The 27,529-nt window shown below is 38.9% G+C and overlaps 1 protein-coding gene across 2 annotated transcripts in view; it reads right to left on the bottom strand.

Moving 5' to 3' along the window:
* Positions 1-6,845: 6,845 nt before the first annotated feature.
* The window catches only part of ADAMTS3 (ADAM metallopeptidase with thrombospondin type 1 motif 3), a 308,238-nt gene continuing 287,554 nt past the window's right edge, over positions 6,846-27,529 (bottom strand). Inside the window, exons 19-22 of one of the 2 annotated variants that reach the window (XM_049886045.1) lie at positions 24,190-24,322; positions 15,737-15,944; positions 13,458-13,575; positions 6,846-9,701 (exon numbers count right to left, since the gene is read on the bottom strand). In XM_049886045.1, the coding sequence (XP_049742002.1) occupies positions 9,130-9,701; positions 13,458-13,575; positions 15,737-15,944; positions 24,190-24,322 (1,031 nt within the window). In that variant the 3' untranslated portion in view covers positions 6,846-9,129. The remainder of the gene's footprint in view (positions 9,702-13,457; positions 13,576-15,736; positions 15,945-24,189; positions 24,323-27,529) is intronic. The other variant, XM_049886046.1, reaches the window with a different exon arrangement.

Raw genomic sequence — 27,529 nt, 5'->3', positions numbered from 1 at the left:
GGAAACTTAGTCCCTTACAATTCTTTTTGATCAAAGGCATAGATTTTTAAGATAGTGGTAGGGGGACTGTCCCTTGACACAGAACAGAGTGTAACTAAATGAACTTCTGTGTGGATTACACTAGAACCCTAGCTTTAAAAAAACAGTGTCTTATCCAGTCCGAATAGAAAAAAAATCATGTTCTTTGGTTTTCTGAGAGTGTTAGATAAGCGTGAAAATTTTCATTTCATTTTTATTTTAGGAGATACAAGTAATATTTGCTCAAATACTGGTGGGTTTACTTTGGAAATAGATTATGCCTTTTAGAAAGTAGAAGTCAGTTTAAACTACTAATAAAGAACTGACATAAACTTGATAAGAAAATAGTTTGCAAAGAGACAGGAGGCTTGACACTTTAAGGAGTAGGTTCTAGGTGCATTTAATATAGAGGCTTTTCTGTAATAGAATCATGTTTGTCATCTGTAATAAGTTCAATTTAAAATTTATGTTTATTGGCTGGTAATTTCCAGGATCCCTGGGGCAATTTAAAATGCAAAGCACATTCACTTAAAGGCATATGAGACTACTTGCAATCCCCAAAAAGTGTCACCTTGTTCACTGCAATACTTCCTTATACCTGCTTAGGCATTTACCTGAATGTACCTTCCCTTTTTCCCTCCACATTTCCCTTTGATTACATTGTGACCTCTTTTCTTCCCTTAAAATCTTTTAAAAATGCCGTTATAATCTGCTCAAAAGGCAAGCATTAGTTCCTCTCTGAAGCTGTTTTCGTGACCTCAGTCTTACCCCTTTATTCCCCATAGTAGGTGTTGGTGGGGGGAGGGGTGGATGCTAAACATTTCAGGCAAATATAACAGGGTAGTCAAATACACAGTTTGTGCGAAGACACTGGCTTTTGAGGAATTAAAATCAGATCTCTGTAACTACAGTAGAAAAACCAAACCAGTTGCCATTCGAGTCAATTCCAACTCATAGCTACCCTATAGGACAGAGTAGAACTGCCCCACAGAGTTTCCAAGGAGCACCTGGTGGATTTAAACTGCTGACCTTTTGGTCAGCAGCTGTAGCTTTTAACCACTATACCACCAGTGTTTCCAACTACAGTAGAGAAAGGTAACTTGGAGGTAAATTAACCAAAACAAATAATATAAAATTAATAACAAGTTACTGAGGTGGGATAAACATCCAGGAGTCAGATAATAGAGGCCACAGTAAGGAGTGTGGATTTTATTCTGAGTACAATGGAGAACAATTTACAGGTTTAAGGAGGGGCACATTTTAAATAATTATTTTATAATGAATTATATACAATCAAGAGTAGAAATGGAGGAACCATTTTTTAAGGTCCAAGAGAGCTAAGGGTGACCTGAAGTAAGGTTCGTCGCAGTGGACATGCTGTTAAGTAGCTGCATTTGCGATTGTGTTTTTCTGAAGAACTGAATATGCTGAGCATGGGAGTGAAGGAAAGAAAAGAAAATCTGAGATGACTTCCAGTTTCTGGCTTAATTAACCAAGTGGAAGGTACTACTATTTCTAAAATATGGAAGAACCTAGGCCAGGTGGGAAGTTGGTTGGGAAGGATAGGTCTGAAGAGAATCAAGAGTCCTGTTTTATATGTTAAGTTTGAGAAAACATAGTTGAGGACATGTGATCCTGGATCTCAGAGGAATGATCTGAGTTGGAGATAAAAATTTGGAAGTTATCTTGCTTATAGATGATCACTAAAATCATAGGCATGAAGCTCACCAAGGAAGAGAATATAGAAAAAGATGGTGGTAGACCCAAGTACTTAGACCTGAAGAACACCAAAATTTATATGTTGGATAGGAGAGGAGGAACAAGCAAGGGGAAAAAAGAAAGACCAGCTAATAAAATAGGAGGATAACCGGAAAAGTGGTGTCATAGAGGCCAAGGGAAGAATAATTCAAGGAGAGAGTAGTGAACTATCTTAAAAGGCTGCTAATAAGATGCATAGTATAAGCATAGCTAAGTGTCCAGTGAATTTGGTAAGTATAAAGGTCATGAGGGACCCTTTTCATGATCAATTTCAGAAGAGAGGTGGGAGCAGAAGCTGAAGTATGGTAAATAAAAAATAAATGGGCAATAAGGAAATAAAGAAAACATGTGTAGGCAGATCTTTTAAGAAGTTTGGCTACAAAGGAGAGCAGACAGATAATGTGATGGGAGAATGGGATGAGAATGTATGATCAAGTAATTTTTTTAGCACGAAAACTACTAAAGCATGTTTAATGCTAGCAGTAGTGATAAGAAGCATAGGCCAATAATGCAAGAGAGGAGGAAATAAAGGAAAATCCTGGAAAAGATGGGAATGGATGTGATCCAGATCCCAGGTGGAAGGAGGGACAGTAGCTCTAATATATCAGGAGGGAAGAAGTGGGTGGTTATGTAGGATGATTTGCAGTGGGAAGAAGTGGACACTTGTCCGATAGCTTTTTTTGTGGTCAGGTAACTATGAGGCAAGGTCATCAACCAACAGTGTGGGTGGAATAGGAATCCAGCAGATCACTAAGAATGATGGGGTGTGTGGGGACCCTGTAGATTTTAATTCAACATTAGGTATACCTACATACCAAAAGACATGGTTATTCTCAGGACAGAAAGAAATAAATGGAAATGGGACAAAGGCTTCTCATCATTTTATTGTTGGTCTGTTTGGTTGTTTGATTGCTTAGTTGGTTTTTGCCCCTCCTTCCCTAACCTCTGTGTGATAAGTCACTGAGCATCTCTGAGCTCATTATCTCTAAAAGGAAGGTAGACCATCTGCCATTCTTACGTCATATGGTAGGGTAACAAAGGAAGAAAACTTGAGGAGGTAAAAGAAATTTGTATAAAAACCAAATTTCATGTTTTTCTTTGCCAAATAGGCAAATTGATAGACCTTGTCACTTAATTTAGCCTTTTTGTATTCCTCAGCTTACTCTAGCTCATGGTTGCCATCCCTCTAACTTTTCTGCCTATGAGGATCATCTGATTGATTCACTTCCAAATTGGCAGGTTTATACTTTCCCAAGAGCAGATGAAATGGGGTCCCAAAGCCTGCATTCAGAGTAACTTCAGAGTTAAGGTAAAAGTTTAAACAAAGTGAGTTAATAGCCATGAAACACTTTTAAAAGTACTCAATACAAATGAGTAGTTCTAATTCTTATTTTTATATGCAAAAGGAACACAAAAATATTTTTGCCCCTCCTTCCCCAACCTCTGCTTGATTAGATGTGTGTTTCTGTAACATTTTCAAGCCTACTCCTCTGTCTACCACTGCAGAACTAAAGAGGAGACTTGTTGTTCTTAGGTGCCATAGAGTTGGCTCTGACTCATAGCAACCCCACGTAGAACAGAATGAAACACTGCTCAGTCCTGTGCCATCCTCATGATCGTTGTTATGCTTGAGCCCATTGTTGCAGCCACTTTGTCAATCCATCTTGTTGAGGAGAGATAGACGAACAAAAATAGCAAGTGTCGTAGAGGCTGGGGTAGACCTTCCAGAAACACAGTTCTGCCAATGCTCTGATTTTAATCTAGTGAGACCTGTGTCAGATTTCTGACCCACAGGCTTTAAGATAATACATATACATTGTTTAAGCCACTAAATTTGTGGCCATTTGTTAGAGCAGCAATAGAAAACTAATATAAGGAGTCATGGGCAGCTCTGTGATTTGGGGCCTGAGTCATAAAGGATGAAAACTCTGGGTGAAACAGATTGGCTGGGCAGTAAGGTAGGAAGACCATGAATTCAATTTTGGACTTGTTAGGTTAGAAATATCTACTAGTTGTTTACGTGGAAGTATCAAGTAAGCAGTTTTAAATATGAATCTGGAGTTTAGGAAATCTTAATGGGCTAGAGAAATAAATTTTGGAATAAAACAAACAAACAAAAAAAAAACCCAAATCTATTGCTGCTGAGTTGATTCTGACTCACAGTGGCCCATGTGTTACAGGGTAGAACTGCTCCATAGGGTTTTCTTGCTGTAATCTTTTTCTTTATGGAAGTAGATCTCCAGGACTTTTCCAGTGATGCCTCTAGGTGGGTTTAAACTACTAACTTTAGTAGTGGAGTGCACATTGCTTTTACCACCCCATAACACACTGTACCACACCAGGATATTTGGACCACCTCAGGGAGCCCTGGTGGTGCAGTGGCTAAGTGTTCAGTTGCTAACTGAGACGTTGGTGGTTTGAGCCCACCAGCCGCTCCATGGGAAAAAGATGTAGCAGTCTGCTTCCATAAAGATTTATAGCCTTGGATACTCTTGGGACAGTTCTGCTCTGTCCTATAGTGTTGGTGAGGGTAGGAATCAACTAGATGGCAATGATTTTTTTTGTTGTTGTTTTGGACATCTTTTCAGCCAATAAAAGAGATGGTGCTTAAAGACATTAGACTAGACATGATCATCAATTTTCTCACTGCTTTAGAAATCTCTGCCAGGCTACAATTTAAACTCCAAATGATTTTTATCCAGACACCACTTAGAAGTGAATTTGACAATATGCTTTCCTTTTTCATCTACTGGTTTAAAAGTATTATAATAATATGATCAAAATAAGGGTTGTAAATTCCTTTTTAATATGGCTTCTGGGTATCTTACCTTAATTTACCTCTTGGAAATAATATTCTCAGCTGGCATCTACAAGCTGATTATCTTGGTCAAGCAAATCTTTAGGTTCTATAAGTAGAGTGAGGCACAGGTACAGAGAAGTGATGGAGAATAAAGAAAAACTATTATGATAAATAATTTAAAAAATTCTCTTTTATTCAACAGACATCTAATAAGCACCTAGTGTGTGTAAGATTCTAAGGATATAACAGTAATTAGTTCCTGCCTTCACAAAAATCAAATTCACAAGGATAGTAGAAGATAAAGGAGATAGTTTTTATAGGGTGTTAGTTTTATGGAAGAGAATAAGGTAGAAGAATAGAAAGATCAGGAATGGAATTTTGAGGTCTATGTAGATAAAAAGTTCAGTAAGGACTCCAAGATATGAAAGAAAGAAACCATACAAGTGCTTTTGGTTTTGCTTTGGCATGGTCGTAAGAGGGCAGTAACTGTAGGGTCGCTGTGAGTTGGAATCGACTCAATAGCACCTAACAACAACAAAAAAAAAACTACACAAAAAAGGGAGACAATCTCAAGGCAATTGTGGTGATTCCAGTTAGAGCTTGATGTAAAATTTGTGGAGACAATGGGAACAAAAGAAGGGAATAGACACAAGAGATATTTTAGAAGGGAAATTGACAGTACAAGAGGGCTAGATACTCCTCTTCATTACTTCTTAACATAGATGAAAAAGCCATGCATTGTGTGTTTTTTGTTGTCTTCTTCCTCTGCTACGGTGTACACTCCATGAGAGCAAGAATCTTCACTTCTTCGCTCACTGTGCATTCCAAGCACCTAGAAAAATGTCTGGCACATAATTGTCCTCAATGAAAGTTTGCTGAATTCATGAAGTATTCTGACTGAGAAACAAACCTTTGAGAGATCTCCTTCTGTCATGTGCTTGGGGCAGAAAACCAACTAGAGTGGGTTCTAGAGTGAATGCCAGGGGTGAAGGAGAAGCAATGAAAGTAGGCCACTCTTGAGAAGCTTGGTGGTGAAGAAAGAAAAGAGATCAGATAGTAGCTAGTGAGACAGAAGCAGAGTCAGGTGGAAATTTGATTCTTCTTTCTGAGCATGCTTATAAAGTTTATGGATTTAGTGTAAAAGAAAGGATAAAGATTTAAGTAGAAGAACAAATACAGTGAGAAGTACTGGCCATATGGTTAAACTATCTTTCCAGAACACCCACATCATTCAAGTGATTTCTAGCAACCATGAAAATCCAAAGCAAAGACAAAAGGAATGAGTGGTCTTTTCTTCTGACGACTTGAGTTCCATGTTGAAAACATTATAGATATTAAAGAAATTGGCTGGAGGCTATGCAACATCTGAGATGTAAAAATAAGAGTTGAGAAACCAGAATATTAAGGCTCATCATTTAGAAAGATCTTCTGAAAACGAGGCTAGGGAAATGCGATTCATCCCAGAAGCCTATATATACAAATGGAGATGTTCCTAGCACATAGCTGGAAGCGTTCCTGTATTATTGGTGGGATGCCAAGGGCCATTTGGATGTGGAAGGTACATAATTATGCCTTCAGATTTTCGTTCTGAAAATCCACACTGCCAGTCACTTTTTAAGGATGATCATATAGACATGTGCTGATGCAGGGATCTGTGGTTTAGTTACATAAAGAAGATGGCGATGACAAGGACAACAACAGCTAATATTTATTGTGAGTAATTATGTGTCAAACCCTGGGCAAACAGCTTTACTTATATTATCTCATTTCTCACAGCAATTACCCACTGATGTATGACAGCTCTGCCTCCCAATTTACAGATGAGGAAACTGAAACTCTGTGAGATTACCCAAGGTCATTTAGGTTCTCAAGTGGTCAGGGAGTTTAGACCTGGGTCTGTCTGCCTTTGCAGTTCAAGCTGGTAACTACCACACTTTGGGGTCTCCCTGTTACATCATGAAGGGCCTCATTTCTGATGCCCTCTTTCTTCCCACACTCCTGAGTCACCAGTGATGTGCTTGCATAAATCCTTGGGTAACCAGGGTTCAAAGCTGATGGACATCTTTTATTTAAAAAAACATTCTGGGATTGCGTATTTTAAAAATAGAAGCTCCCCTTTCTTTCTCATAAGGCCTAGCATCATTACCACCTTTTCTCTGCTTCTTTGTAATTCCACAGAATGAACTTAAACAGAAAGCCATCCCCTGATCCTCTTATTTTTATATTTTTTTAAATGAAATTATGACACACCCTGATGTGAAAACAGGAAATACTGTCACTTTATTTGAGCTTCTTTAGAAAAAGTCCAAGTAGCAAATGGATTTCATGCCCTTTCACACTTTGTAGGACGAAAGGACAGGTTTCCATGACTTTGTGATGAATCTAATGATAAAATCTACATAGTCACGTCTCCATTGTGTTAACATTTTTATTTCTACGTGCTCCCAATACAACAAACAGCATCAGTAGTGTACACTTTGATAAAAAGGAATTTTTAGCTTAGTAGAAAAGAAAGCTCCAAGAGCAGAAGTATAATGAATATGTACATCTTTATGGGAGGTGTATGTGTGTGACCATCTTTCCCTGTGGTATGCACACGCAAGCAAACTAGAGAGAATTTCATTCTGGAAAAATTTATAGGAAAAAAAAAAAAACTTCTATTTGAGGCTCAGGGATTGTCTCAAGATCTGTAACTAATCAAATTCATTTGATCTTCGAAAGTCTTGCACAAAGTAGCAGCTATTCTTTAGAGGTATAGAGTCAATGGGTCAAGCTGTCAGTTTACAATGGTTAAAAGTTCTTGCACATTTTGTGTTTTGAGAAGTTAACAGACATACATTTTAGATTGCATAATATATTTTTAACAGTTCAGGCATTGACCTCAAAAATATTTTGCTGATAACACTCATCTTTCTTTTTATTTAAGTGTAATTCATGAAGTACTCCTCTCTTTCACATACATTTAAAAAGATTTCTAATTCACTATCTCATTAAACAGCAAACTATCTGAGTTCATACTATTGTCTATTTCCTTGAAGGGGAACAAGTCATCAACTTTGCATCAATTACTTTCAAAATGAAAACTACTTGAATAATATCCATTTGTTCAATTTTAGCTCCTTGATTTGGCTGCTGTAGTTAGCTTAAACTTCTCTTCGAACAGAACAAAGCATGCATCTCTAAATATGTCTCTCTAGTTTACCAAAATAGGTCATTGATATTAGTGTAAATATTTAGTACATAAAAATACTATCCAAAAAATCAACTTTTAATAAATATCTTCGAGTCTGAATCCTATATACAAGTACTTTACATCTACTCCCTGGAGAGAGCATTTCTGGCTTCACTGTGAGCAAGATGATCAATGACATAAATTACTAGCACGTTATTGCAGTCAGATGCATTGTGGTTGTGAACAATTGGATATGAACCATGCGGAAAATAAATATCTCAACTTTTGACAAATGCTTTCTTGAACCTGCTTCCAATGCCCAAAGCCCTATTATACTAGAGTGTCAATACTAATTGGATGATGCTTTTCTCAGCTACCAACACACAAATAGGTTACCTCCAAGCTTTCTTCCCTTGTGATTACTACAGTGCACCGTTTATAACTGTTTATATATGTCAACAGGGGGAAAATGAAAATCAGCATAAGAACACAGGACTCCTCAGGGGTACGTACTGAGGCCCTGTTATGAGTGTTTTAGTTCTATCTTGTACAGTCTTATTACTATCCTCTGTTCCCTGTGACCACGAGGCACAATCCTTTTTTTTCTACTACTTTTTAATTAAAGAGTAGAAAGCAATGGGTAAGCTGAAATCTGCACATCTGTAGCTTATCTGTTTTTTTTCCCTCTAATTTCGGCATCACATGGTTGATTCGACAACCCCATACAATAAAACCCTTTGTATTGTCAGTAGCCATAATTCTAACTTCTTTTCAATATTCTACTTTGAAAATCAACTCATAGAATGACAAATAAGGCAATACTCAACGACAGGCACCTAGAACATCCAGGAATGTAATATAGTAAACAATCATTTGAGAACACATCTCTTAAAATAATACTGATTTCTGCAATATACAGTATTTACACAACAGCTGCAAATTTGCTCATACAATATTTCTAATATAGATAAATAGGAATGCAAGTCTAAGGATTCTTTGCTCCCTTTCCAAAATTTTTTGTAAAAGTGTAAACCGCTGGCACCTCTTTTTAAATTTTACTGGAACTTTTCTAGAACAAAAAATCAGCTGATATGTACAATTGGTTCCAGTCCCTTTTCTGCTTTAGAGAGTGACCGACACACTTAGCAACTTACTTTTCTTCCACTAATAATCTTTGGTGCTTTCTTCCAACGATATCTGGTAAGTGAGTCAATGCAGAACAAAAGGAGGATGAAAGCAACTAGAAAGTGAACCAGCACTTTTTTTTCTTCCACTTACAGACAGAATGAGTTGACGATCCATGGAGATTTCCACTTTACACAAGCTGTATGCACCATGTGGAGAGGGAGATGGTCCTAACCAGCCTTTTAGGTTCCCTTTCTCATCTTTCCAAGGTGGATGGCCTTATAGGACGTCTCTTGTCAATAACCTTTTCATTTTTCTTTGAGGTTCTTGCCTGAGAAGAAGCACCTATTGAATCATTGACTGCAAGGAAGGAAGCAGCAGTCATATGTGAAGATGAATTGAGATGGACACTCTTCATGGGTGGGGAAGATGGTACTGAGGTCATTCTCAATGTCTTACTTCCTGCTTGCTGAGCTCTCCTCTGGGGTAAATTAGCACCATTATGTTTACTGTTTGGCCTGAAAGCAGCATTTGCATTTGGACCTTGCACTGCAGAGATTCTACTCAAAGATTTCTTCTTCTCAGCAGGGGTCTCTGAATGGTAAGGAACCAAAGATGTTGGCATCACTAGAGATCCAGGGAGGTCACTAGGGTTAAAGATAGCATCATCTTGAGTTTCAGCAGCTTCTGGAAGGTATGGTGGTGGTAGAGTGCTACTGCGCTTGCTACATGACTCACAACATAACTTATTATAACCTGGTATGGAGCAGTACCGCGCCAGCACCTCCATTTGACAGAATATTGATTTGTCCCCCAAACACGGTTCATCTGAAAAAAATTAAAATAAAACAAACTAATACATATATCTAAACACAGATAAAAGGAGGAAGGCAAATGAAATTATTAACAAAGATAAAAAGATTTAAGTATAATCTGACATTAATAGGAGTTATCCACCTAAGTCTTTGTATTAAAAATATGAATGCTGGAATGAATTTATTGATGTATAGTTTTACACAAATAACGTGTGCCTTCTACATTTGTTTGCCAATCGTACCCTCTTACCACAAGGTATTTTTGTAAGTGTGCTATGCTAATTTTTTTTTTTTAAACCGACAAGTAAAAAAAAAAGTTGGCATAGTGGCATTTATGAAAATACCTCAAAGGGGGAGGGCGCAGTTGGCAAACACAGAAGGCATGTGTTATTTGCGTAAAAATAGATAGTTCTTTGTGTACAAAGGACTTTGGTTGAACACCATTCTAATGTCTCCATTAGCAGTCTTTAGACTATTGAGGGTATTTATTTTCTTCCTAGTAGGAACACGTCTGATCTTAGAATGAGAAAATACAATTCATTTTACCACAAACATTCTTAGGATATAAAGGGACACCTGTGTTTTTTGTTTGTTTGTTTTATGACTTTGCTGGCTTTCAAAAGGGGTAGCCTCTACCTCAAATTTAGAATTAGAATCAAAATAAGATACTAATGACCTGTTAGAAGAAAATAAATCTTTTGATAATAAAAAATTTTGATAAAATGATTCATATTAGCTAAGTTAACCATCTAATTATACTGTGAATGCCTAAAAATCACCTTAATGGGTTTCACCTCAAATAGCAATTCCTTATTTATAAATTACTTTGTCTATCTCTCTATCTTAAAATAAGGAAAACTTCTTCCTCCTATTTGTCTTCAAGCCCTAGAATGAGAGGGCCTTATGTGACCCTCTTTTCAGAAGAGGGTCCTGATTCCGTATCGCTATCGCTCCACACTGCCTAACTCAGAAGTGCAAAGAAGCCCACCTGAGAGACCCTTGTATCTAAGCGTGAACACAGTAGCTCTGCAGAGGAAGGTTCACAGCCTGAGTCTAATTAGGCAGAAATATGCTTCTGTATGGAGGAGGCAAATGGAAAGGTATTTGAGAAAAAGTAAGAGAAAAGGAATACATTGATTTTATGGTAATTTGCCTAGGGATAAAATGAGAATGGTTCAATGGAAAACAGGTAATTAGTACAATCAAGTGGGGTGATGAAATGGAATCATATGAGAAAATCAGTCATTACAATTAAGGAAGCCTTTTAGCCTTCTTGCTCCACCTCCAGATCGTTATAAAAACTTCAGAGAAAGGGTTTCACAAATGGTCTCAAAATCTCATTTGATATAGAGTTTATATTAATGCTAGTGGGATGATTAGGAAAAGGATAAGAATAAGGGTTGTATAATATGAACAGTGTAATCAATGTCACTGAATTATGCATGTACAGCTGGTGAATTGGCAAATGTTTTGTTGTGTATATTTGTACCAAAAAAAAAAAAAAGTCCATTTGATTCTAACAGCATTTTGAAACTCTAGTGGGGCATAGGCATATTACTTATTTGATTGAAATGTAGTAAAAATACACAACTTTTAGAACTCCCAGTGTTGCCTTTGAGCCGAGATTTGAGAGGAAGAGTAGCAAAAACGAATACGGAATCTCCAGCGTGGTTATGCCAATCTCATCAGCACCTGTGTTTTACAATAAAAACATTTTCTTTGAGCTAAAGGAGGAGAACCAAGCACATTGGCGTTGACAGTTCGGTACGGTTGCTGAGATATGTAGCTCTACCAGCTATTAAGATCAATAAAGCTTACAAAGTGTTCAGCTTCCCAGAAGTAGGGACTACAGTGAGTAAAATCATACAGTGCCAGCAAACTTTGTGGTTTCTAACTAGGTAATGCCTGTTCTTTTTGTTTTGACTTTACTTGTATTTTGAACTTTCAAATGTGGGTTTTTTTTTTTTTTTTTTTTTAACTTTCCAAAGTAAACTCTCAAATATGTAAGTCCTTTGTCTCCCTCTCGTGGTCATACTTGTTTTTGCCATTACACATTACAAATGAAAATTTTTATGGTTTAAAAAAGGCTTAAAAAACTTGAAGTCTGAAAATTCTTAACAAAGGAAACATCTGCTAAAATAGTGCCTTGACATTATTTTTATTGAAAAGAAAGAAAGTACCATTTAGCAGTTGTCAATATTCAATCAATAGCTTACTTATGGTGTTGTAGGCTAAAGAAAAACTAACTTCTTTACTCCCCAAGTCCCACTAGTGAGGCAAAGCAATGCCCACAGTTGTCATTAGGCATGGAATTAGGTAAAAGAAGGAGAGCTGTATGCAAGAGCAAGTTTGTACTGCAGGTAGGGGTGCAGAAAAGGTAAGGAAAGGATGGAGGGAAAAGTGTGAGAGGGAACAAGAGAGACAGTCAGACAGATGAGAGAGAGAGATGGTGGACAAAGAGAGTCAGACAGGCAGAGGAAAAGACAGAGTGGTTGAAGCAAGTGAGAGAGACAGGGAGAGAAAGGCAGACAGATGCAGTGAGTGAAACAGACAGAGGAATAGAGACACAGGGGGCTTGGAGAGAGAGAGACAGAGATGGAGAGATAAGAAGACTGATTGACAGAGTAGGGGAAAGAGAGAGAAAGAAAGAGAGGCAGGGAAAAGAAGGGGGTATACAGAGAAAGATGGAATGCTGAGAAGGATGAATCGGGGAGAGAGAGATATACATGGACAAAAACACATTGTAGAGAGAGAGGAGGAAGAAAGATGTTAAGAAGAGAAAGGGAGATAGAAAAAGAGGAGAGTGCATGAGGAGAGACACAGAAAGAGAGGGAGACAGAGAGTCAAAGACAGGCAAAGGTTGGGGGAGAGAAGAAAAAAGACAGAGTGGGAGAAAGAATGAGGCAGTGGGAGAAAAAGAGAAAGGGGCAGAGAGAGAAAGAGCAAGAAGACAGTGAGGCCAAGAAAGTGTGTATGAAAGGCACAGAGAAATTGGGCAACACAGAGACAGCAAATGACAGCAAGTCAGAGATGTAAAGATGACAGACTCAGAGAATGGGAAAGAGAGAGATGGAAACAGAGACAAACAGAAAAGGAGGCAGAAAGAGACAAAATGATAGAGAATGAAACCATCTAAGACATATTATTTGTTTTAAAATTGAAAATTAATTGATATTTTAAAATGAAGAAATACACTCTCCTTTTGAAATACAACAAGAAGGGTTCTGAAGCAAATACTGAATGTGGGCATGTGTGCAACGTGTCTATTTGAAAATCACCCGGCTGAAGTGCATGTATATGAATGAACAGATAACGGAAAAGGCATTAGAGTTGGGGTGACATTTATTATCCACATCTCTAAATTGAATAATTTTAGTAAAATGTTTCAAAAACTCCTGCAGGAGTATGCCTTTTACTATGCTGTGAAGTTATATTTAAAGAATGTAACAGGGAAAACGTTAAGTAGCCTTCAAAAAAAGCAAAAACAAAAACTGACAGAAGCTACATACACATGACCCAGCCCTTACGCGAGCATTATCTAAAAGGAATGGCAGAAGGCACTGCGGCAGTCATAATTAGCTGGTGTAGGACTTTGCCTTTAACACAACCTTAAAGAACTGTGTTAAGCTAATATTCAAGGGTGTTTTCCTTTGGTTATTTCTCAATAAGCCAATTCAAACTCCAGACCTAATACTGAAAATAAATTCATCTTTTTAAAGTTAGGAAAAAAAATTCTCAGAGCAGTGAAATCAATCAGTGTCACACCTACCATTACAGGGAGGGAGCTGACAGGCTCTGACGGACTCGGGCTTTTCCCCATCGCACTGGTCTCCAGCCCTGCAGATGACCTGCCTCACCTCCGTTCCTTCCCCGCAGGTCACTGAACACTACAGAAACAAAGGCTGGGATTATAGACTATAGATTACAGATGATAGTTTATTCCGCCAAGATCACCTTTCTTCCTTTCTGCATGTGTGCGCACGTGCACACATGTGGACATGCACGCAGGCGTGCACACACATACACACACACACATACGCAAGCCTCTGGGGTTCTTTCTATGAATGTGGTGTTGCACAGTGGTTGTGAAGACAGGTAATTCTGGATTTGCACCCTGACTCCATCATTTACCAGACTGCCATGAGGCTTTCTATCAGCCGCAGCTTCCTCATCTGGAGACCTAGGATAATAAATATTACCTGCCTCACAGGATTGTTGTAGGGTTAAAGGAAGGCAAAGGAGGCAAGGTATATAAAGCAGGTAGCAAAACTCCTGGTGCCTAGTAAGCATTGGATATGAAAGAAGGCATCCTTATGATACTATTAGTGCCAGCTACTGAAGAAGAATTGATGTATTTGAATTACGGTGTTGGCAAAGAACACTGAGCAAACAAATCTGTCCTGGAAGAAGCCAGAATGCTCCTTAGAAGTGAGGATGGCAAGACTTTGTCTCACTTACTTTGGACATGTTATCAGGAGGGTCCTGTCCCTGGAGAAGGACACCATGCTTGGTAAAGTAGAGGGTCAGCAAAAAAGAGGAAGACCCTCGACCATATGGATTGACACAGTAGCTGCACCAATGGGCTCAAATGTAGCAAAAGATGTGAGGATGGTACATGGCTGGGCAGCATTTTGTTCTGTTGTACCTAGGGTCGCTGTAAGTGGGAACTGACTCGACAGCATCTGACAACAATGTGGCCCCTGATAACAGTCGTGGTGCTTGTTTTGGGTGAGCCAGTCACTGTATTGAGCTCCCCCCCACCCCCCACACCTTCCTTACAGATGGCAGAATTTATTGACATGCTCCCTTGGTTAATTCAACCTCTTGGAAACTACTGTCACTGTGTCCCCATAAATTCGTCTCTTTAACGAAAATCTTCATGCTTTAAAGTTAAGTTCAGAAAATTCCATGTTATTGTCCTAGGTAGGAGCTGTAGATGGGGTCCTGTGTTCTGGGACTCTAAGGGGAAATGGGACAAGCGCTATCATTATGGTCCTGCGTGGGGGAACTTCATTTGCCTGATCCTTCCTTCCTGAGCTTGCTCTTCACTTTTTCATTTTTTCTCTGTTTTTTGATAGCCTTTCCTCCTATAAATGCTCTTCCTAAGATTCAGTGATTCTTTGAGTGTTGAGAAATACAAAATAACTTTAAAAAATAGACAAATATTATATAATTTAATAAATAAAATAAAAAATCCATTTAGTCAGCCAGTCACTAAACAAACATCATCTGGACAGGTACCACATGCCAGGAACTGGCTGCAAAGAACCGTGTTTTTGACAAATGTGTGAACTAGTGGTAAGCACAGATTAAGGGACAGGAGTTACAATACTCTGCCACCTACATCACACTAAAAAAAAAAAAAATGTTCCTTTGAGTCTTTTTCGACCCTATAGGACAGAGCACGACAGCCCCATAGTGTTTCCAAGGTACGGCTGGTAGATTCCAATCGCTGTCCTTTTAGATTAGGGCTCTTAACCACGGTGCCACCAGGGGGCAGGTAGAATCGCCTTTGGAGTGCAGAGGAAGAGCTTCAGGAAGACATCACCTGGTGGTGGTGTGTGGACTGTGGAGATGAGCTTTGTTGGAGCAGTCTGAAATTGCTAGATAGGAGGAGGGAGAGCAGGCCAGCAAACAGGCAGGGAGTTGTAAACCAGCATGGTGCTTGAAAGAGTGAGAAGGTTATTAAAACTTCAGTTGGGAGTGAAGAAAGACAGAATGAGAGAAATGGGCAGGGCCCTGGATTCAGTGTCAGCTGCTTGGAATGTATCCCGTAGGAATGGGGGAGTCAAGAAAGATATTAGAAAGGAGACCAGTCACCTTTTAGCCTCCTTTATGTCACAAAAACGCCAAATATGGTTTGCCCCTATCAATTAACCTTCTTAAATGCAAATACTATTTAGAAATATTAATTTTTCCTAACAGCTCTAGGTGCTTAATGATTACAAAATATGGGACAATTTCTGAATTCACAGAAAGTCTACCTGGTGTAATTAAAATGTGTTACACACACACTTGTATACACACACACAGAATTCACACACCCACCTCATTCCAGGGTCCTATTTTCCACTGGGCTGGGCAGGGCACTCTGTTACAAGGCCGGCGGCTCTCAGGACGGTCACCCACACAGTACTTGCTGTGCACAGAGCGGTTGGTGCCATCATGGAGTGGCTGCAGGCAGCGCACGGTGCGAAGCTGATAGCCGGAAGTCCCACAGGTTTTGGTGCAGTGCTCCCACTCTTCTGCTACCCAGCTGTGGGTATGGGGGGGTCAAGATTGAACACAGTCACTGGGATATACAGAGTGTGCATTCCTGCCAGCACAGCCTAGTCATTTCTGCTCTCAGAACGGCATGCAATTTCAGGGGCACACTGCAGTTTAGGCGGCAGTTCCAGAAAGATGGAGGCATCAAACAATAAAAAGGTCTTAGAGCTTTCTCATAATCATAGAACAGACACTTCTACTTTTAACGCCTATTGTTTGTCCACCTCCCAATGACTCTGAAGACTTCTTCTTTCCTAAAGGATGATTTGCAGAGTGACTTCTGAAACTCGTATTAAGGCTGTATTCTTCGGTTCAGGCAGAAATAGCACCAATTCACTCTCACCCACATTGCCTAACAGTGCTAAACAAACATCTGAAAGTAAATTAAAGAAGGAATTCATCTGATGGTTGGTAAAATCAACTGATTTGGCTGCTGCTTTTTTTTTTTTTTTTCCTTGCATGAAATCTATACACTTTACTCATGTTTTGATTTTTCAGATGTTTCATTTCTACTGTTGCTGCTGCAGAGGCTACCTGACATCTATTCTGTTTGAAAGAATCAGATCTTATTGGTCATGTGTCTGACAAAGGGGTAAAGGCCGTGTGCATACGGGACTGGGCCAAAACTGCTCCCATAAATGCACCTGATGGAAATATTTTGAAGGAGACATTTTCAATAAAAGATTTCCCATGGGGCATTCCAAAATCCTAGTGTCAATATCAGTGCCCTGAGCATTCTCCAAATCAGCTATGGGTCAAATACTATGGACAGTTCTCTATTACATGTGGTTATTGGGTCCCAAAGGGCTGTTACCATTGACTCTACCTGGTTAATTAATCAGTCTGGAATATAATTGAGGCATACTATTTGTTCATCCTTTTCCTTCTATAATTTTTCCACTTATATGGGGCACCAAAATATAACCATGCTAAAGCCTTAGTAGCCTTTGGTAGTCACAGTTTAAAACTGCCTCTAGCTTATCAAACTGGTAATCAGATGTATTGCTGCAACTAGACTAAGGTGTTTTTCTAATTTTTAAGACCTCACTAGTGATTATCATTTGAATAGAAATATATGAGGAGTAGATTTTGTGGTTATAGACACTCTGGTTACCTTTATTCTCTCCTGAAATTCCCAAACTGGAAATAAAAGAGAAAAACTGCATAAACCCATAAAGGAAAAGAAAATTAAAAAGGAAGCTACAGTAACATAATTTTGGAACTGAGAAAGCAGATGGACATTTGGCAACTAACTCAGCAGACTTAAGAAGAATGGAGTCTAAGTCTACGGTATAAGCTGACAAGTAAACTGACTTGCACTAAAGAACTTCAGAGACGTCCACGTATCAGTGCCCAGGTACCTGGGAAAGTGTGGGTGAAGGCAGTGCTGAAACAGGGTAACAGATGGAAAGTCTGTTTGGGAGCTGTTAGATCTCCTGATCCTTAATTTCAGTGGTGGTTGCCTCTCTTTTAACCCAGCAGAATACTTGAGCTTTATCCTCTGTAGAAGGTAACCCAGGCTTTTATACAGGAACAAGAGGCATGGTCAAGATAGAGGAGACCATACTGAAAATAGGGGGTATTGTGGATCGAATTGTGTCTTCCAAAAAGATAAGTTGAACTCCTAAACTCTGAATCAGTGAATTTGACCTTTTGGGGAAATAGGGTATTTCTCTGAAGATAGTATCACTTAAGTGGGGTCACGGAAGTCCTAGTCCTAAACCCTTGTCAGTGGTATCTTATAATAGGAGAGAGCAGACATGGAGTCAGAGTCGCATAAGGGGAAGACCACGTAACGATACATCTATAAGCCAAGGCATGCCAAGGGATGCCTGGGGCTATCAGGAGCTGAAAGAGACAAGAAAGGGTCTTCCTCTAGAGTGGACAGAGAGATCATGGTCCTGCTGACATTCTGAATTTAGACTCCTAGCCTCCAGATCTGTAAGACAATAAATTTTTGTTCTTTAAAGGCACCTTATTTGTGGTATTTTGTTATGGAAGTCCAATAAAACTAAGATAGAGGGTTACATACAAGTCCACATATGGAATGGTGAGATGACCTTGGTTGCCTATAACATACGGTTTCTGGAAGAGCTGTAAAACAAGCTTATAGTCCATAAAGAAGAGACTGATGATGCTGTCTAGAATCTGAACATTTTTGTTAGAAACCTAAGTATACTATTAAAGTTTTTCTAATGATATGGCTAAGCCAGATCATCCTACACTGAAGCCCATCAGCTAACAAGTCCCAAAAAGAAAGCTTCCATCAGTTTTTTACACACCACATTCTTATATATGTGTAGATAGCCAAGGATCACCAGGCATAGAAAGCCTCTTACACAATAGATAAATGGGAAGAGAAAAAAAGAAACAGAAGAAAAGAACTCAAAATAGATAAGTAATATATGAAATAGGAAGTCATCTTTAATATTCTAAAAGAGATAAAAATACACATTACATCTATGAAATAAGAATTGAATGACTTGAAAAGGGAATAGTTAATGAACAAAATAAAGCTCTTGGATACTAAAGATATGATAGCAAAAATGAAAATTCAGTAAGAAGAACAATAAACAGTAGAAGAAAATTAGATCTATCTAGGAAGCTCAATTATAGGCATATCAGAAGAAAACATGAAAACACAGGGAAAGGAATTATTAAAAAAAAAAAAAAAAAGAAGAAGAAGAAAAATGTCTAGAAATGAAAGGTACCAGTTTTAAGATTAAAAAGGTCCATGACGCACACAGCACAATGGGTTCCAAGAGATAAGCATCAAGGCATATCACTGTGAAATTTCAGGATGCTGGGCACAAAGAAAAGATCCTACAAATTTTGAAAGATAAAGAAACAAAACCAGATTACATACAAAGACTTGAGAATCAAAATGGCAACCAACTTTTCAACTGCAACACTGAAGGCTAGAAAACAATGGAACGCCTTCAAAAATTGAAGAGAAAATAATGTTTCGAGTTTTATACATATATGTGTATCCAAATTTATATCTGTATCTATGGTCCCTGCGTAGCACAAACAGTTTGCTCTCAACCACTCATAGAAAGGTTACCAATGTGAACCATGTAGAAGTAGTGGTTAAGACCTAGTCTGCTAACCAAAAGGTTGGCAGTTCAAATCCCATCAGCTGGTCCTTGGAAACCATATAGAGTAGTTCTACCCTGTCCTATATGGTCACTATGAGGTGGAATTGACTTGGCAGCAGTGGGTTTTTACATATATAAAACCCATTGCAATCCAGTCAATTCCAACTCATAGCGACCCCATAGGACAAAGTAGAACCATCTCATAGGGTTTCCAAGGACCAGCTGATGGATTTGAACTGTCGACCTTATGGTTAGCAGCCATAGCTTTTAACCACTACACCACCAAGGTTTCCTTTATATATGGTAATAAGGAAATCTTGGTAGTGCAGTGGTTAAAGCGATTGACTGTTAACCCAAATGTTGGCAGTTTGAAACCACCAGACTGCTCTGCAGGAGAAAGATGCAGTAGTCTGCTTCTGTAGAGATTTATAGCCTCAGAAAACCTATGGGTTGTTATGAGTTGGAATTGACTCCACAGCAATGAGTTTGGTTTGGTTTTAGAGGCGCCATGGAAGAAAGTCCTGGTGATCTGCTTCCAAAGGGATTACAGGCAAGAAAACCCTATGGAGCTCAGTTCTGCACTGTAACACATGGGGTCGCCATAAGTCGTAATTGACTCGATGGCAATGGGTTTGATTGTTGATATATATATATAAAACAAAAACCCATTGCTGTTGACTCGTTTCTGACTCATAGCAACCCTAAAGGACAGAGGAGAACTGCCCCATAGAGTTTTCAAGGAGCGCCTGGTGGATCTGAACTGCTGACCTTTTGTAGCCATAGCCCTTAACCACTATGCCACCAAGGTTTCCATATATATATATATATATATATGTATCCTCCACACACTTGTCAGTTTGTCATTTGTTGCACTGTGGGGGCTTGTGTGTTGCGATGACGCTGGAAGTTATGCTACCGGTATTCAAATACCAGCAGGGTCACCCATGGCGGACAGGTTTCTGCTGAGCTTCCAGACTAGGAAGAAGGGTCTGGGGGTCTACTTCTGAAAAGAATTAGCTAGTGAAAACCTTATGAATAGCAGCAGAACATTGTCTGATATCGTGCTGGAAGATCAGCCCCCGAGGTTGGAAGGGACTCAAAAGATTACTGGGGAAGAATGCCTCCTCAAAGTAAAGACGACCTTAATGACATGGATGGTGTCAAGCTTTCAGGGCCTTTATTTGCCGATCTGGCACAACTCAAAATGAGAAGAAACAGCTGCAAACATCCATTAATAATCAGAACCTGGAATGTATGAAGTATGAATCTAGGAAAATTAGAAATCGTCAAAAATGAAATGAAATGCATAAAGATGGATATCTTAGGCATTAGTGAGCTTAAAGAACTGGTATTAGTCATTTTGAATCAGATAATCATATGGTCTACTATGCTGGGAACAACAACATAAAGAGGAATGGCATTGCATTCATCCTCAAAAAGGACATTTCAGGATCCATCCTGAAGTACAACGCTGTCAGTGATAGGATAATATCCATACGCCTCCAAGGAAGAACAGTTAATACAAGTATTATTCAAATTTACACACCAACCACTAAGGCCAAAGATGAAGAAATAGAAGATTTTTACCAACTTCCGTAGTCTGAAATTAATTGAACTTGCAATCAGGATGCACTGATAATTACTGATGATTAGAATGGGAGAATTAGAAACAAAGAAGAAGGATCGGTATTTGGAAAATACGGCCTTGGAGACAGAAACAACGCTGGAGATCACGCGGCTAGATTTTGCAAGACCAACGACTTCTTCATTGGAAATACCTTTTTCACCAACATAAACGATGGCTACACACATGAACCTCGCCAAATGGAACACACAGGAAGCAAATTGACTACATCTGTGGAAAGAGACGATAGAAACGCTCAATATCATCAGTCAGAACAAGGCCAGGGACTGACTAGGGATCAGACCATCAATTACTCATATGCAATTTCAATTTGAAATTGAAAAAAATAAGAACAAATCTACAAGAGTCAAAGTACTACCCTGAGTATATCCCACCTGAATTTACAGATCATCTCCAGAACAGATTTGACACACTGAACACTAGTGATCCAAGACCAGACGAGTTGTGAAATGACATTAAGGACATCGTACATGAAGAAAGCAAGAGGTCATTAAAAAGACAGGAGAGAAAGAAAAGACCAAAATGGACGTCAGAAGAGACTGAAACGTGCTCTTGAATATGAAGTAGCTAAAACAAAAGGAAAAAATAATGAAGTAAAAAAGCTGAACAGAAGATTTCAAAGGGCAGCTTGAGAAGACAAAGCAAAGTATTATGATAACATGTGCAAAGATCTGGAGATAGAAAACCAAAAAGGAAGAACACACTCAGCATTTCTCAAGCTGAAAGAAATGAAGGACTCTATGGGGAAAATATTAAACGGCACAGGAAGTATCAAAAGAAAATGGAAGAAACACATGGAGTCACTAAACCAAAAAGAATTGGTCGATGTTCAACCATTTCAGGAGGTAACATACGATCAAGAACCGACGGTACTGAAGGAAGAAGTCCAAGCTGCACTGAAGGGATTGGCAAAAAACAAGGCTCCAAGAATTGACAGAATACCAATTGAGATGTTTCAACAAATGGATGCAGCACTGGAAGTGCTCACTTGTCTATGCGAAGAAATTGGGAAGACAGTTACCTCGCCAACCAATTAGAGGAGATCTGTATTTATGCCTATTCCCAAGAAAGGTGATCTAACCCAATGCAGAAATTATCAAACAATATCATTAATATCACATGTAAGCAAAACATGTATGTATACACAGATATATGTGTGTGTGTGTGTATATATATATATATCTCCTATTACTATATCCATCCACCCACCCACCCTCCCACTGCTGTCAAGTCAATTCCAACTCACAGTGACCCCATAGGGCTTCCAAAGCTGTTAATCTGTACCGGAGCAGACTGCTGCATCTTTCTCCTGCAGAGCTGGCTGGTGGTTTTGAACCGGCAACCTTCAGATTAGCAGTCAATCGCTTTAACCACTGTGCCACCGGGGCTCCTTTATTACCATATGTATATGCAAAAACCCACTGCCGTCAAACCGATTGCGACTCATAGCAACCATATAGGACAGAGTAGAACTGCTCCACAGACTTTCCGAGGCTGTAAACCTTTACAGAAGCAAACTGCCATATCTTTTCTCCTATGGGGCGGTTCATGGATTTGAGCTGCCAACCTTTTGGTTAGCAGCTGAGCTCTTAACCACTGCACTACCAGGGCTCCATATATACATACATCTCCTATACATATTGAGCCCTGGTGGTACAGTGGTTAAGAACTCAGCTGCTAACCAAAAGGCCAGCAGTTCAAATCCACCAGCCACTCCTTGGATACCCTATGGGGCAGTCCTACTCTGTCCTATAGGGTTGCTATGAGTCAGAACTGACCTGAGGGCAGGTTTTTTTTTTATGTACATATATTTCATATATATAAGGCAAAATCATTAAGCACTTGGCTGCTAACCAAAAGGTGGGAAGATTACCAGCAGCTCTATGGAAGAAGACCTGGCAATTTGCTCCCATAAACATTACAGCCTAGGAAATGCTATGGGGTAGTTGTACTCTGCCTTTTAGGGTCTCTATGAATTGACTCGACGACACACAACAAAAACAGCATATCTATATTTACGTATCTTCTACTACCCTATATATATATTTCATATGTATCTATACCTATATATCACCTTGGTCCCTGAATGACACAAATGGTTTGTGCATAACTGCTAACCTAAAGGTTGGTAGTTTTAACCCACCCAGAGGTACCACGGAAGATAAGTCTGATGATCTGTTCCACTACGATTATAGCTAAGAAAACTCTATGGAGCTGTTCTACTCTGTAACACATGCGGTTGTCATGATTTGGAATCAACCCGACAGCAACTAACAACAACATATCCCCTCTCTCTCTCTCTCTCCATATATATATTCTATTTATAAATATACATAGAATATATATACACACACACATACATACACATATATATATATATAAACACACATCCCCATGATCAAGGGTTAGAGTAGAAGATTTCTTATATGCTCTTATACTTCAACTTCTTATATACTCTTATATGTAAGAATTCGAATCATATTAAAAAAACATAATTTGTATATACTTTTCTCATGAGGAAACCCTGGTGGCATAGTGGTTAAGTGCTATGGCTGCTAACAAAAAGGTCGGCAGTTCGAATCCACCAGGTGCTCCTTGTAAACCATATGGGGCAGTTCTACTCTGTCCTACAGGGTTACTATGAGTTGGAGTCGACTCCATGGCAATGGGCTTTCTCAGGAAGCTAATGAAAGATATAATCCATCAGAATGAGCGGATACACCTAAAGATAAGACGAGGAATTCGGGCAACAGCAGATCTAGTACAATCCACAGGCATGGGAATCCCCAGGAAGATGGAGAAAGAAACCCCAGGATGAAAGCTGTGTGGTAGTCCAGGCCAGAGCAGGAACATGGAGAACTCCCTGGGAGATGTCTTGAAGAAGATGAACGTGACAGGACATTTGAATGTTTAGTATTGAGAGAAAATTAATACTCATGGAAGAGAGTCTGGGGATGAATGAGTGAAAAGTAATAGAAAAATCAGACAGAAAAAAGATGATTATTAATTATGAATCAGTTCTATAAGAAAGGAAATAATCTGGGCATGCTATGTGACATATTTATACAATGAAATAATATAAACTCTGAATATTAATATCACTAAAAGGTATGCTACAGCAATTTGGGAAGTACTGGGGATGGGACAAATGTGCCTGTGAATGTGTATTTGGGAAGGGGTGGTAAAAGAAAGCTAGAAGCTCACATTCCACAGTGGGAATTCTGTATATAATATCTAAAAAAAAAAAATCAAGGAGTAGAAGCCAAAACATTTTACTCAGAGAGATGGAAATATATAATTATCAAATAGAGGAAGAAAAGTAACAGCTGAAAGTGGCTGTTTTGGAGAGTAATAACACAGTGGAGGGGAGGGAACTGCAACTTTATATAAAAAGATTTGACTATATAAACCAGGTACTTGTAAAGCTCTGGCCAAAAACAAAATGAAAAATTAAAATTAAAAAAGATATGAGAGTTAAAATAAATGCTTACAGTGGGTGTGTACATTCTTGAATATTGCACATTCTTCTAATAGGCTTTGGCTTTTTATTGACTTCACAGAAGCTGCGATGAACCATCTTGTTATCACTTTTCCTACGGCATCCATATTTAGTGTACTGGAAACCTGGAAAAGGAATTAAGTTTCTCTGGAATTAATCACTTATTCATTGTGGTTATATATTTCATCATTCATTCAACAAATATTTATTGAGTGTATATTGTATATGATGAACCAGGCACTGTTCTAGGTGCTGGAGGTGAATTAAATAAACAAAAAAAGTTTGTTTTCTTGGAGCCTACCTTTATTAAATATTACAAAATATTAAACAGCAAATACATACTTGTTAAAGAACTAGACTTTGAGTATACACAGTCTAGTTAGTGTAAGAGGCAGATAACAACGGTGACAATACCTAATGACGTAGGCTTTTATTGTTGTTGTCGTTAGTTGGCATCATTCATGTCCATTCTGACTCATGGCGACCCCATGTGTGTAGAGTAGAACTGCTCTATAGGGCTTTCAAAGGTATGACCTTTTGTAAGTGGACTTTCAGGCCTGTGTCCTGAGTTGCCTCTGGGTGGGTTCCAATCACCAACGTTTTGCTTAACTGTTTGAGCCACCCAGGGATCCTTAGGCTTTTGTGTTGTTAGGTGCCATGAAGTCAATTTCGATTTATTGTCAACCCCATGCGACAGGGTAGAACTGCCCCATAGACTTTTCTAGGCTGCAATCTTTATAGGAGCCAAATGCTGTGTCTTTCTCTTCCAGAATGAGTAACTGGATGGGTGAGAACCATCAACCTTTTGGTTAGCAGCAGAGTGCTTAACCTTAAAAGATTTATAGCCTTGGAAACCCTACGGGGAAGTTCTAGTCTGTCCTATAGGGTCCACTTAGAGTTGGAATTGACTGAAAGGCAAGAAGTCTTTCATATAAATTTCTCACTGTAAAGGGTACTCAAGGAACACAGAGGGCAAGTCTTCTAACTTAGCTGGGGGAGGGGCAGGGGAAGCTTGCAAGATAAGCACTTCCTTGATCAGAAGCTTGAAGTTCAACAACCACTGCATAAAAGAAAAGAAATGGAGTAGAATAACACTCTAAGCAGAGGAAATGACAGGTGGCTTTGAATGGTGCAAGTATCATGTGTGAAGGGGAAGGAGACAGAAACGGATCAAATCTTGAAAGTCTGAGTGCCAGGCAAGTGTTTGGCCTTCAGCCTAAAGATTATAGGGAGTTACTGAAAGAGGTTTCCCCCAGCCCCCAACTGTGACATTTGTAATTATATTTCCGTTTTAACACTTTTTTTTTGAAATTTTTAAAACCTAAAAAAAGGTGGCAAGGATAGTACAATGAACATTTGTATGTACTTCTCCTAGTTTCACCTTTTGTTACCATTTCACCACATTTGCTTTATCTCTTTCTTTATATACATGTTATTTTGCTGAACCATTTGAGAGTAAGGTACAGACATCATGATCTTTCACTCTTAAGTACTTTAGCGTATACCTCACAACATGCACATTCTCTTACATACCCACAATTCTTAAAATAAGAAAATTTTGCAGATACAATACTATTACCTACTAAAAAAAAAGAGAATCCAAACCCTGCGGAACAGAACAGAACACAACGGCCCCATAGGGTTTTCAAAGAGCAGCTGTTCGATTCGAATTGCCGACCTTTTGGTTAGCGGTCGAGCTCTTAACCACTATGCCACCAGTGCTCCATGATGTATATTACCTAATATACAGACCATATTCAAATTTTGTCAATTGTTTCTATAATGTTCTTTCTAGAATTTTTTTTTCAACTAGGATCATGCATTATATGTAGTTGTCATGTCTCTTTAGCCTCCACCAATATGTAACAGGTTCTGAGCCTCTCTTTGTCTTTCGTGATATTTAATTTTTTTTGACATGTACATGTCTTTGTGTAAAATGTCCCTAAAATTTGGGTTTCCTTAATTGCTTCATCATCATTAGATTCGGGTTACTCATTTTTGGCAAAAATACTGCATAAATGATGCTGTGCTCTCAGGGTAACACCTTTGCAGACTGAAGGATTTTAATGAGAGGAATAATATAATGCAACTCATTCATTCATTCATTTATTCATTCAAGAAAGACCACTCTGGCACGTAAGAGATGAGAAGGAAACCAAAGTTAGTTGACTAAGAGTCTGTGGTAATAATCTTCCCTTCTGAAATAGTGAAGGAAGCCTGGTGAGGAAGCAACAGATGGGACAGATTAAAAAAAGGGTATCTGACAAATCTTAGTGACAAGGTAGGTGTTGTGGGTACAGCAGAAGAGAGGATTCAAATTAAATAAACATCTCTAACGAATAAAGAAGAGTTCATTTTATTAACTCAGTAATAATATTTTGTGTACCCTCCAAAAACGAAAAAAGCAACTTTAGAAATACATCCTTGAATTTAAAATGATAAAGTATACACAATTCTTCTATTCTCAGTTCTTTACTATCATTATTGTGGCAGTTTCTCTCTTACTGCCTGTTGGGGGGAATTCTGCCTAGGCCGGCTTAGTCCTAGAGCAATGTTGTTCAGAATTAGGGAAATGGATGATGAGACAAATCGAAAAACCCTGAGAACAGCTTCATGGATTTACTCTGGAGAGGGCAGAGAGGCACATAATGCAGTCAGTAAGAAAGAGCCTGTACTCAGAAACCAGGCTACCTGGTTTGAATCTTGGCTGTGCCACTTACTAGCTGTATGACTTTGGGCAGATCACTTACTCTCTTTGTGCTTAAGTTTCCTCATCAGTACAATGTTGCTGTTATCTGTCATCAGATTGGCCCCCAACTCACAAAGACCCAATGAACAACAGAATAAATGCTGCCCATTCCTGTTCCATCCTCATGATGGGTTACTAATCAGACCTTTGTGATCCATGGGGTAGTCACTGGCTGATTTTCAGAAGCATATTGCCAGGCCTTTCTTCCTACTCTGTCTTAATCTGGAAGCTCTACTGAAACCTGCTTAGCATCATAAAAAACATGCAAATCTCCACTGCTAGACAGGTCGTGAGGGGTCTCGGCCAGGAATTGAACCTTTTTAAGGGAGCTAGTCACTGTGAGTCAGAACTGACCCAATGGCAACAGGTTTCGGTTAACGAAGCTAGGGTGGCAGAGTAGTTAAAGCATCCAGCTGCTAACTGAAAGTTCGCCAGTTTGAACCTACCAGCAGCTCCAAAGGAGAAAGATGTGACAGTCTGCTTACATAAAGATTACAGCCTTGGAAAACTTCTGGGGCAGTTCTACTCCATCCTATAGGGTCACTATGAGTCAGAATCTACTTGATAGCAATTTTTTTTTTTT

The sequence above is a fragment of the Elephas maximus genome, chromosome 5 (genome assembly GCF_024166365.1).
Source record: "Elephas maximus indicus isolate mEleMax1 chromosome 5, mEleMax1 primary haplotype, whole genome shotgun sequence".
Classification (NCBI taxonomy): Eukaryota; Metazoa; Chordata; class Mammalia; order Proboscidea; family Elephantidae; genus Elephas; species Elephas maximus.
This window is presented reverse-complemented; position numbering and strand designations above follow the sequence as displayed.